This window comes from Uloborus diversus, chromosome 5 (genome assembly GCF_026930045.1).
Source record: "Uloborus diversus isolate 005 chromosome 5, Udiv.v.3.1, whole genome shotgun sequence".
NCBI classification, from domain to species: Eukaryota; Metazoa; Arthropoda; class Arachnida; order Araneae; family Uloboridae; genus Uloborus; species Uloborus diversus.
The window spans coordinates 85,487,885-85,501,498 of NC_072735.1; the positions used below are offsets into that span (position 1 = coordinate 85,487,885).

General features: G+C 34.6%; 1 protein-coding gene across 1 annotated transcript in view; it reads right to left on the reverse strand.

Annotated features, from left to right (window-relative positions):
• Positions 1-10,196, reverse strand: part of LOC129223446 (sperm-associated antigen 7 homolog) — a 44,230-nt gene extending 34,034 nt beyond the window's left edge. The window contains exons 1-2 of the mRNA XM_054858062.1: positions 9,950-10,196; positions 4,984-5,051 (exon numbers count right to left, since the gene is read on the reverse strand). Of these exons, the coding sequence (XP_054714037.1) occupies positions 4,984-5,051; positions 9,950-10,031 (150 nt within the window). The 5' untranslated portion in view covers positions 10,032-10,196. The remainder of the gene's footprint in view (positions 1-4,983; positions 5,052-9,949) is intronic.
• Between the last annotated feature and the right edge of the window lie 3,418 nt (positions 10,197-13,614).

Here is a 13,614-nt window from a genome sequence, read left to right on the forward strand (position 1 = left end):
GACATCCTGTCTATTTATTTTGAGTGTTCTCTATTCCGAGTATAATTAAAATTTAAAAAATGGCTACTACTTTGAGGTACTGGAAGCAGAGATTAATGTTCATTTTCTAGGTGTCCCTCACTGGAGGCTTACCTTGTAAGTTTGTATATGCTGGAGTTAGTAATTTGGAGAGTAAAAAATGATTAACATGAAAAATTGCAAAAAAAAAAAAAAAAAACTAACTTTATGTATCATATCCATGCAAAACTTAAGTAACAAGTTCCCTTTTGTCAAGAAATATTTTCCCCTTCAACACAAAGGGACAGAAGTGCTAACATTGAAATCCTCTTTTCTATGTTTCTGTTGCAATTCTTTTTTTTTCTGTAAAAGAATGTAATAGATTATGAATGCGTTAAAATCGAGTTAAATAAGCTTCTAGGAGTTAGTTTTAGTCAAAGTTCGAAAATATCCGAAATTATCATGATATTTTCGAAAATATCAAAAATATCCGAAATTTTGATATATAGCGGATATTTTGGTATATATATTCCAATATTTTCAATTGGCACAAATTTAAGTCTTCAAAATAGTACATGCATCCTCAAATCACTCTTTATTTTCTTATATTATTATTGCAATATCTAGACATGGAATTAAGGTTTCTTTCATTACTTATATCTAATATTTCATTTTACATTTTAATCAATTTGAATGTTAATTTAGCATTAGCAATTTTGCTCGTTTTTTCTTCTGATAGCTACTTATACAGTTAGGGGCCATCCATTAATCACGTGAGGCTCGAAAGTGGGGGGGGGTCCAGAAAAAATAACGAAATATCACATAGGGGGAGAGAAGGTTGTAGTAATATATCACGTATATTTATTTTTCCGACAAACGCGCAACACTTAGCCGAAAAGCGGCTTGTAGTGTGCGACTTTGATTCGCCGCCGCGTCATTGCCAAACAAGCAAAGTGAAGTTCTTGATCGTGCCTGCAGAGGATCAACAGATAATTTTTAAAAGGACATGCCAGCAGTGTGCATTGTACTTTTGTACAAAGAAAAAAGCAAAGGAACATGTGAATGCTTGTCACAAGCAACTGAATCGTCGCAATAACAGTCTAGAGATGCACAATGTTCGTCCTTCCCGCATCCTCATGCGACGATCGCGAGAGATTCTGTGCATAGTGCGGAAAATTGACGACACCGAGTGGTTCGATGAAACCGACATGGATCTCGAAGAATTAAGTACTGTACCTACAACTACAACTGAAGATGCTTACCCAGTTGTTGGCATGGAAGGAAGTCTTGGTTATCTGTGGTCTGAGGATACTCTACTTTAATATTTTTTTCGCACACCTTTCATTATTATAGTCTTTGATGTTATTATTGCAGTCTTTCATTATTAGATGATACTTATACCTGTATTTTATAAATATTTAAAAAGAATAATAAGATTTTTCGCAAGTATTAAAAATACACGTGATATAGCAGGGGGGGGGGGGGGGTTAGTCTTCAACCTCAACATGTATCACCAAGGGGGAGGCTTTTTGTGTCAGTAATAGTTTTCAATGGAGAGATTATTTCACTAAATATAAGTTAGAGCACCTAGGGCCTGTGTATAAAAAGTTAAATTTTGTATTTTTGACTCATTTTTATTTTTGCTTCAAGCTTTCAATATCTTAACCCTGCATCTGATTTTGAACATTTTTGCAATTGGAAGTATACATCTAGAACTAACAGTTGCAAAAACAGAGGTCTTGCAGATTTAAACGGAACACCCTGTATATCATGATATATATCGACTGATATATATCAGAGAACCCTGGTTTTAGTGAAGCAAAACTTGATCTGCAGCACCAAACACATTTTTTTTATTCTTTTTTAAATCATATAAAATCAGATACAGTGGAACCTATATTATCCAAAACTCTTTTTACCAGACCTTGTTTGCCAATGCCGGTTTTTCAAATTGTATTGCTTTGGCAAATAAACAATATCACTTCAGGGTTACTGGAGGCAGTTATTTCTGCTGTAGGCACCAAACTACTCATGCATTTCGGTTATGAAATGTTCTTTTCTCCTTCAAACTCGGTGGTAAATATTTGAAAATAAAAAAACAGTGACGGACGGTTTATGCCTTTCTCTTCTATATTTTTTTTTAAATCAATAATACATTTTTTAAACTGTCCCTGCAGAGTTTAATACATATTAACGTATACCTAATATACATTTTTTCCATTTATACGTTTTCTTTTATACAGTCCAACCCATTCTTCAAAAACCGTATAAACGGTGCTTCACTCTAAAGATTTAAAAATGCTATTGAATATGAATCTAAAAACATTGTTTTGTTTAGTAATGTTTTTAAACATGTATTTATGTTTAAAATTATAAAAAAAATATAAATGAATAGACAAAATGCATTACTACCACAATAAAGATTAAAGTTCTCTATATTTTAATTGCAATGTAAATTTAACAGCTTGTTAAATTTACTTTGCGTTTTCTGACTTATGTCACATTTATTGAACAAATTTATAGGGTCTGGTGGGGGAAAGTGGTCAATGGGGTAAAGTGGTCATTCGTCAAATAAATGGCTACAGCTTGGAAATAAATGTTCGAATGAATATGAAAATTTTATTTTAGAGTAGGACAGTTAGAAACTACATTTTGAACACAAAATTTTACAACTGCCAAAACTTTATTTGGTAAGAAAAAATAGCATGTGGGAATTTGAAAAATTTAAAAATCTAAACACCTTTTTTAACTTGCTTGGGAAATTTTGTTTGCTGGAATTATGAACAGATTAACTGCACAGGTCGCTTCCTACATGTCTCAAGAACTCTTGCTCATTAGCAGTTATCTGAATTCATTTTGGATAATTTTTTAGAACAGTTTAAGTAAGATGGGGTAAAGTGGTCATAATATTAGGCTTAATGAATATTGTTCTAATGTCATTTAATCTTTAAGTATAAGGCAGATATAAATTAATTATTAATTTCACTTAAAGTGTATAGATTTTACAGTAAACGAGGTTAAATATACGAGTATATGCGTATGCATACGTATACATACTCGTGTAGGCACGTATATAAAAAAATTCACATAAATGCACCAATAAATACGTATAAGGGCATCTGCAAGTATTTTTAACCATGCATATATACATTCTATACATATATACACGTATATCCTCCCTTACACTCGTATAGATACGAACACTTATATACTCAGGTAGACACATATATACGCATACATACTCAAGTAGACACTTACATACAAGCATATGATATAAGAGTATACAGAGTGAGTTTGCATTTTTGAGCAAATGATTAAAAGGTGTTAGAGGGGAGGATAAGAAGCGAGAACCATAGGAACAAACATATGGTCACAAACACAATGCTGACGCGCTACATGCACTTAAAGCCAGGAACTGATGGATGCAAAACAGGTCAGAAATTTATTACACAAAGACCATTTTACACAACATTTGAGGTCTTAAGAAAATTTTAAAGCGACTGATGAAAATTTGCGGCCTTCAGCTGTTTTTTACATCTGTCGCAATCACAAATCACTCTCTGTTGCAATAACAAGACTTATGAAAAACTTTCATCAGTCGCTGCGTCTTTGTTGTGATGCTTGTATTAGAACTACTACAGACCGTAACTTTTAAGAACTGCTCTAAATATTTCTTAAAAACTAAAACTTTGGGTAAAATCATCTTTGTGCAACAAATTTGTGACCTATTTTGCATCCATTAATTTTCGGCTTTGTGTGCATGTAGCGCGTCTACTACCATAAGTTCCTTATGATTCTTTGCTTCTTATCCTCCCCTCTCACACTCCTTAGATTTTTGCCCAAGAGCTTGGATGCACTCTGTAGGCATACATGTATGTAAGGGTATATACTCGTGTATACATATATATACTGGTGTATGCGCGTAATAGTACATATATGCGTCTATACAGGTATATAATCGTGTTTACACGTATACATAGGTATGTACTTGTGCTTCCATATATATATATATGCGTGAGTAGACACGTACCAAAGACGCAGTGGATGTATCCACGAATTAACTCGTGTATACCCGTTTATGTAAGCATGTATTTTTATATTTGCATATATACGTCTACTATATACGTATCACACACTTAAGTATGCACGTATGTACCAGAGATGCAATTGCATATGTGCGTATGACGTTCGTTTATGCGTATATACTCGTATATACACGTGACACGTATATACTCGTGTAGACACGTATACACTCCTGTAGGTAATCACATATTCATGTTTATATACTCATGTATATACGTATACACTTGAGTAGGCACGCGCATTCATATACCTGATACATGCATCCCCTCATATATAAATATGTTTACTCATGTTTACACGACACGTACTCGTGCATACACTCATATACTTGTGCAAATACTTGTAACTATAAAAATAACCGAAACATACAAATATTAAGGTTATTTATAATGGTTTTGCATCCATTTTTAACTATGACCACTTTACCCCATGCTATGACCACTTTCCCCCACCCCATGGGGTAAAGTGGTCATAAATACATAGGGAAATAAAAGTGTTATAAAACTACTTAAATCAATATTTTTTTCCCCTGAAATTCAATGTACCGTGTTCTTTAATAATGCAATGTAAAGTAACAACAAAAAATGTTGAAGTGTTTAAAGAATTAATTGTATTTATTATCCAACTAAGTTGAAAACCTACAATTTTATGACCACTTTACCCCACCAGACCCTAGCTTATATTTATAGCGTAATGTAATTTCATATATCACATTTAATAGTTTTTTTTTTTTTTTGTAAATGCATACAGGTTCTTCCAAAAATTCTGTTGTCTCCTGGTAGTCATTTTTATGCACTCTCATCTGGAATTTTGAATTTACCAAAGGAGGCCCATCCGATCCTGATCACCTTGAATAATTGAGGTTCTGCTGCAATTTTGATCGCAAATAATAAATAAAAATACCTTTTCTCTAAAGTGTTTAAGCTTTTCCTTTTGAGCAGCTTGTTGTTTTTCAAGCATTTTCTTTTGTTCTAGAAAACAGAATAGGTTGGTTAACACAGAAAAAGTTTCACAATATTAACTTAGTGCATACAGTTACTAAAACACAACACACATTTTAACTCTAAATTTTCCACAAAATTTCTCCAAAACAATGCTGCAGGTAGGGGAAAGACCACATTCCTGAAATATTTGGTCGAGGATTGGGGTTTTGGACTTCCGAAACTGGTTTTGGAGATTACAGGTGGTTTTTAAAAGGAATGTTTGAAGGTATTGAGGGAGCCAATGGACACATAATTAAAACTGCTTCAGAATTTGTATCACTTGCAATGAAGGACAATACAAAAATATATATTTAACATGTTGCAATTTCAGACACAGATATAAATTTAACAAGTCTTGATAACAGCTCTACCTAATACCCTAAGACTACATAACATAAAATGCATAAAAAACTATCAAATCCTTCTACCTGATGAGTCATCAGGAATAGATAAAATGAAAGAGTCGAAAATCAAACAGAACAGCAAAGAGGGTGAAAATGATCCTAATACTAAAACTAGTATGTTATGGCCATCACAAAACTTTCTTTTATATCTTTCTTATGAATTCTGGTCCCGCCCCATGCTTGACGAGAAAGCAATATTCCCAGAAGAAATAAAATTACGCACATAAAAACTTGACGATCGTCCCAATCTCCCAATTATTGCAAAAGCAAAGCAAACAGCGAAAATTGAAAGTTATTTTAAAAGCCTCGCTTGAATTAATTACAAATATTTTATTTGTTGACAAACATAAGATGACAACAATTAAAAATTTTAAATCAGTGAGATAATACTTCCAATCATTTGCCTACAATTAAAATCACGTGAAACATGCAGATGACAGATTGTTGTTGCTTTTATATTGTTGCATTAATTAAAATATTTTTATCCATACAAAAAAAAATCAGCCCCCCCCCCCCCTTGGAATGATTCGTGCCAAAATCGAACCAAAGTCTGTTTACACTACACATAGGTTCACATTTATTCCAAATTTCATCCAGAACCAAGCATTACTTCTTGAGATATAGCACTCGCAATAAAAATGAGAAGAATGTTCAAATGTACCACTCTCTTTATAGCTATTGACGTGAAAATAGAATCGGCTATTGTACCTTCTAAGGGCTACTTGTAGACAAATTTTTGTTTGATTCGGTTCATTATTTCTTGAGACATAGTAGTCACAAGTGACAACAAAAAGCGTTCTATAGTTCATCCCCCGCTTGAGCTATTGACACCAAAATTGAATCAGCATCTGTACATCTTATGGGCAACATATGGACTAAATATTGTCTGATTCCACCCGTTACTTTCTGGGAAATTGCAGGCATACATAACTCAAAAAATTGTTCCACCCCTTGGAGGAATTCGCGCCAAAAACAAATAGGCACAAGTTCCCATAGCAGCACATATGTGTATCAAATTTCGTTCAATTTCATGCGGTAAATAGTTTTTACTGTAGAGTGGCCACAAAAAAAACGGTAACACACATAAAAACACACACACACACAGACAGACAAAAATGACTAAAATGGACTCAGCACACCTCAAAACTTTCAAATCCGTCAAAATTCGAAAATTTGCACAAATCCAATACTTTTTTCAATATATTAGATACAGAAGAAAGTAAAAAAAGATCCTTTGTTCATGTTAAAATTGCAACTAAATCAAAGAACTGTTATTTACGAATCCAATGGGAGGCAATGTTAGATATGAGGGGAAATATTTCAAGAAAACTGAAAGTAGGAAGAAATTTACAGACAACAGACCTGAATACCATCATTGCATTATACTACTGCTTTATTATGACTGTGTTGATACTATGGCTCCACTTAATGCACTTCAGTTATTGACAACCATGTTTCGATATCATTTTAAAAATCCTGGATTAAAATTTTGATCTAATCATACACACCTTTTTGTCAATTATTTTCATTCTTAAGGAAAAGGTACGTCCGTTACCAACACAAAATATTTTTTTCCATTATAATTTTAAAAAAAATTCTCTAAATGTTTTGATTATTTGTAGATCATAGTAACAAATAAGTCAGTAAGAAAAATATTTTTTCACTTGTGAAATGTCGTAAATCAGAGAATTTTGAGCAGTACTAGCCTTCTATTGAAAACCTTGTCCAAAAATAGTACGTCCATTACCACTCACAAAAATGTATAATTCTCCGATTTATTTTATGTAAAAGAAGGAAAACTTGTACAGGGTGAAAGGAAATATTAGACTTGATCTAAACATAGCAAAACATTAACCAGCAAATCAATAAATAATCTATAAAACATCATGAATTATTGTATTTTTCTTACAAATGCTACGTCTGTTACTTTAATTTTGCGCTGTTGTAATTTAAAATCCAAATACTTAATGGTTCTATGTCTCACAAAGACAAAAACAAAGCTAACATTGTTTCGTTCACTCACCCCAATAAATCCGTTATTACTAGTTAACTAGTAATTTGATAACTTTTATTCCTAGATATTTATTTTTGTATCACTTTTTACTGCCACAGCTCAATAATGTAATGTTAAGTAATGAAAATATAATATAGAGATATGAATTCAAAAACAATAAGTAAAATACATTTATTTGAAAAAAAAATTTAAATATATCACCCAATCGGGGGCTTTCTTAAGGGCGGGGGGGGGGGGGAGAGTCCACAAAGTTGTTACATTTTCAGTTTTTAGGTGGGGGCCCATGTTGGTCTGGACTTTGAGAACCTCTGCACGTTGAGAGATAAAAATATGAAGTATTTGTGCACACAACTCAAAACTTTCTGCAAGTAATTTTAAAAAATGTATAGTGGGTAGGTGAAATGTTCAGTAATGCAACATGCTTATTGTGCTTTCATTCATGTGTCCATAAAAGCAAGAAATTAATTTCATAAATTTATCTACAGATTTTCAAGGTAACATTGTTAAATATTGGTACTAATTAGAGACGTACCGAGTACTCGGTAACTACTCGGTACTCGGCCAATTTGCCGAGTACTCGGTACTCGGCCAAATTCTGATCAGATACTCGGCCAATACCGAGTAGTTGCAAAAAATTGAATATTGTAGAAGACAGATACTAAAATTTATAAAAAAAGAGCAAGCATTATATTCTGCAATCATTTACAGTTAAAATTTATAAGTCAAATTTAAAGTTTGAGAATAATGAAGTTTGTGGAATGAATCTTTATTTTAATGTCCCCAAAGTTAATAAAACTTATTTATTAAAAATTATGCAAAAAGGTATGTATAGAACGTATGGAATTTTTATATTAAAAATTGATTTTTGCTACAAACAAAAATTAGTTACAAAAAATATAAATTACCTTTGCTTAAAAAATAAAAGGAAATAAAACAACGTTAAAAGCACACTGCAGGAACACTGCAGATACGTGTTTTGGCATTACAAGGAATTTCTTTTTCAATGCACAAAATGGGAGCTCGTGGATTTAAAGGTATCCGACAAAAGTCGGATTTTTTTTGTCGTTTGTCTTTACATTCTTTAGCTCACATGTTATGCACTGAAAAAGACGTTCCTTGCAACGGGGGGTCAGAAACACGTGTCTGCAGTGTTCCTGCACATTTGTTTTATCTGCTTTTAAAAATTATTTATGTTTGGCGGACTAGAACTATAATGGATTGGTATACAGTGAAACCCCTCCTAACGGGCACCCCTCTTATGCGGACAGTTTTTAATTCCCCAGTTCCAATGCAAATAACATTATTAAACCCCTGTCCTGCGGACACTTCTCTATTGTGGACAAAAAAAAATTGTCCTGTTAGTGTCTGCATTAGAGGGATTTCACTGTAATTTGTTTTAATTCCAACTTGATTAATCATACCTTTTATTTATTTATTTTGAATTTTAAAAATAGTTTTTTTGTAAAATTTTTGACACAAACAAAATTGTTTATATAATGTGTAATTAAATTTCAGCAGGAATTTAGTTTTAAAAACTATTATATGAACAAGGAGGTTTATACTACTATTCCAATAAGTTCAAAATTCATCACATGTGTGTCGGTGGTTCTTCTTAAAACATAATTGGTACTTGGTAACTCGGCCGAGTACTCGGTAACTCGGTACTCGGCCGAGTAGTGAAAGGCCGAGTACTCGGTACTCGGCCAAAGTGCTACTCGGTACGTCTCTAGTACTAATTTAAAAATTTTGAGCAAAGTACATATTTGCAGCAAATGTATCTGCACAGCAGCAAATGTATCCACACATGTCGTGCATCGACATTTTCTAGCTATGCCTCTGCATTAACTGTAAATGCAAAGAGCATTTATGGCTATTAGGGTACCATATACAAAATAGCTAGACACACTAATTAAGAGCTTCATGACCCATGAGCTAGAAAACAAGAATCACACCGAAACATACTGACTCTACATTGTTTCTGATACAACATTAATTTTTTATTCAAATTTTAAGTCACATTTAAAACACCCAAGCTGCAAACGGACATAAAACAGGATTTCCCACCTAGAGGGATGCAGACTGTGCCATTGAAACTTAGGGGGGTGTTTCAAGGGGTATTTTTTACTTTTTTTTGGGGGGGGGGAGGGCTCTTGCTTTTAATATAGACTCTTGCTTCGTGATATTTAGGGGTATCCGCCCCAAAGGGGTACTCTAAGGGTGGGTGAGCAACCCTGCACAGCCAGCAATGATATCAGAATTATTACCACACAAATCCTTTCTTCGTTAACTAAGATATTTTTTGAAGTACTAAATTTTATCTTCAAAGTATTTCAGTAAGTAAATAAACAAATGTTAATTTAATGTAGGTTTTTTAAAAGAGTAGTAAATGTTTTAGACTGATCCTCACTTATAAGTAAAACATATGAGGTACATTATTTTATTTCTTTTTAAATATTCAAGGAACTTACTTTGTATTTGTTTGTTCCGTTCACTTGACATTGAAGGTGGTTTCGCCATCGAGCTTAAAATGGATCCCAATAAGTCACTCATAACTACAAAATACTAAAAGCGGAAAATATTGTACAATTTTTTCCAAAAATAGCTATTTCTCAGTTGAAAGAAAAAACGAAATCGATTTGTTAAATGACTTCATTTACTCAAAGAAACTGTGAGTAAAGAATTAAACAAAAAAGTTTTTCTCTGTTTATTTCGCGGTTTATTTTTATAGTTCACAGTTAGTGAATTAAGGAGGATTAACGACGGAGAATAGATCTACAGGAGGTACATCGCAGACAAGCACTTGACAAAGCTTGCGTCCGATGAGCTCAACCAGTTGACCGGTGACTATCGGTTAACTGGTCGTTTCCGATGTCGTGGAACCACGTGACATTTTTGACCAATTATAAGTATTTTTCACCTGCGTGTTATTGGGTTCTTATTCGTCTGCTCCGCATCTGCGCAAGTAACCGGTGATATACCGAAAGCGTTCGATTTAGCATTGGTTCGTGAACAACCGGTTAGTAACCACTGACGTCCTTACTGTCACGTGATCAACCAACCGGTAGCTACCGGTCGTGCTTTTCGACTATAAGCAAGGGGTGCGTTCATAAAGTTTACGTTCGACGAGCACTACCGGTAGCGACCAGTTAGCTAATCATGTGACAGCAATGACGTTTAGCGGTTACTAACCGGTTGTTCACGAACCAATGCTTCATCGAACGCTTTCCGTTGATCACCGGTTATTTGCACAGACATGGCGCAGACGAATAACACGCAGATGAAAATTACTTATAATTGGTCAAAAATATCACGTGGTTCCCTCAACCAATCAACCAGCTAGAGTTGTGGTCGACCGGTAGATCAATCGGTGAGGCTCATAAAACGATATCGGAAGCAACCAGTTAATAGCCCTCAAGAACGCTGCGGTTAGCAATCGGTTACTCACCGGTTGATCGGTGAGGTTCGTCGACGTAACATTCTAAACTACTGTGCTTATACTTTTTTCTTTAGAGTTTTTTTAGTTTTTACGCAGTCGGGTTTTTTGTTTTTATTTATTAATTTTTTATTTTATACTTTTTAGTTAATTTTCATTGACTTGGTTATTATGATTATAAGACGGTACATTTTGCAATCTTGTCATTTCATTGAGAGAGTTTGTATCGTGAGGTTTATTAAGTAACTTGCAGTGGTCAAAACTTCTGATAATTAGTCCCTCTAGAGACCTAACTCGGCTCAAAGCTACATATGCTTGAACTTTAGCAAAAATGAGCGAATTTAAGTCAACCACAGCACAGATATATAAACAGACCGTGTAACTCATGATGAGGCGAAATCGGAAAAATCGTCAATCAAATCTTTCTCGCAAAACTAAAAAAGCTTATCAAGAAAGTACATGTCGCGAAACTCAGTCCCTTGAATCAAGGCAAAAAAAAAAAGCAACATGTTAAAGATAAAAATCCAATTAGTAGACTAAATTTCTTTTGGTGCTTTTTGCACGGGTTTATTTTGCGGTCTAGGAAGATTGAGCGCCGCATATTGGGCGCCGGGAACTTTGGGCGCCGAGCATTTTGGGCGCCGGGAACTTTGGGCGCCGAGCATATTGTGCCCAGTATTCCCGGGGCCTAAAATGCTCGGCGCCTAATGTTTCCGGCGTCCAAAATGCTCGGCGCCCAATGTCCCCGGCGGCGAATTTTGAAACGCTCTCAATTCTTACATTACGGTAGCTACCGGTTAGTTAATCACGTGACAGCTAATGATCAGGTGCTCCAATCAACTGCTTGGAATGGTAACCGGTTGATCATAGAACGCTGTGGTTAGTAACCGGTCGACCGGTAAGGTTCGTCGAACGCAAGGAATGCTTGCGTTCGACGAGCTCAACGGGTAGCTACCGGTGATTTGATCACGTGACATCTAATGATCACGTGCTTCAATCAACTAATCAACATATTAATATGGTAACCGGTTGATGATAGAACGCAGCGGTTGGTAAACGGTTACTCAGTGGTCGACCGGTTAGGATCGCCGAACAAACCCAATTACCGTACATTGGCGAAATGAGAAATAAAAACGAGCGCGTTCTATTAAACAGCATGGTAACCTGGATACATTAAAGCAACCCCGAGTAAAATGTAAACAGAGCCGCCCCTTTAAATTGTGAGGTAGAAATTGCAATGCGAAATATTGCTGTTTAAAGTTTTAGTTCGTTTTAATTTCACGATTTACCGTTTTTGTGTTGTGAAATATTTCCGTTTTCGTAGAGTTTCTTCTGAATCTTAATTTACGTCTGTATTGTTGTTATGTTTAGGAAATTCTGCTTGCTGTAAACATTCGCAGTAAACTCACATTGAAAGAGACGCAGAACAGATTTAAACATGGTAGATAATACATGCTGTTTCAAAATGAGTTTCTTTGACTGTTGATTTTTTTCTTTTTTATTCTTGAGAATAGTAACTGAAATACGATCTGAGTGTGCTTCTCTTATGTTGTTGATGTTTTAATTTATTGGTTTCCTCTGAACAATGTTGAAGATTTTGGTTCGTTCATAAAGTTTTTTAACAATAAAAATGTCGTGAGAAAATCTGTAAAAAATAACTACCATTTAATGATCTAAGAAATACATTTTATCTCAGGAAAGAATATAATCCTTTCCATTTAATTTGTAATTTCACCTTCATCTGTCTCAGTTTTTAGTTTTATAAAAAAAATAAAAAGTGGAAAGGATGGGTGTTAAGATGTTGAGTCACTGCTCCTATATGTTCTGTGCGGCTCGTGAGAATTTGAGCGACCAGTGTCAGCCTTTGCATTGCACACTCCCCTCCCCCCACATATCCTAGAAAAAATTGAAATGACACGTTTGTCTACCACCAACTACTCGCAATCAGTAGTCATTGGACCCAGGAACTGTAAGCTGTTCCATTTCGATTGTTTTATGCTCCGAGCTTGTGTCACTCCTTAACTGTACTAAATCATTATAGTCTAATAGGTGTGAGTTCATTTGTATGCTAATGATAATAATATATTCAGAGCTCTAAAAAAAATTTTTTTTTTTTTTTTTGGCCTTGTTAATTTTGCCTGAATGAACTGATAATTGTTAACAATTTGCAGATTGCACCAAAATCTTAATTATATTAAAATGTTTCCTATCAAAGGAGTTTACAGCAAATATTGTATAATTGACTTTGAATTCATAGCACCTGTGATAGTTAAGTTAGAGGGAGGAGGGGAGCCAAAGTGAGTGCCCTTGGCTAGTGCATTCTTGCACCCTTTGAACTTGTTCGTTTCCGTTTTTTTCGCTTACATTCATGGCATGTGAAGCAATCCGGAAAACTTGCAGAAGGGGTTGCTATTCATATTGTATTGTAATTAACTCTGAATTTGGAGCACTTCAGAAGTGATTGGTAGTCGGGGGAAAGGGGTGGAGGAGGCTCTTGAGCCAAAGTAAGCACCCTACAACATGTGAGTCACCCATGTTTTTCTCTTTTAGGTTCAAAGCAATCCATATAAGTTTGCAGAAGGAGCTTGCAATTAATTATTCTTGCATTATAACTAATTTTGAATTCATGGCACTGTGGAAGTAGAAGGAAAATTGGGGGGAAGGGCCAGATCTGAAGCCTAAGTGAGCGCAAGATATGGC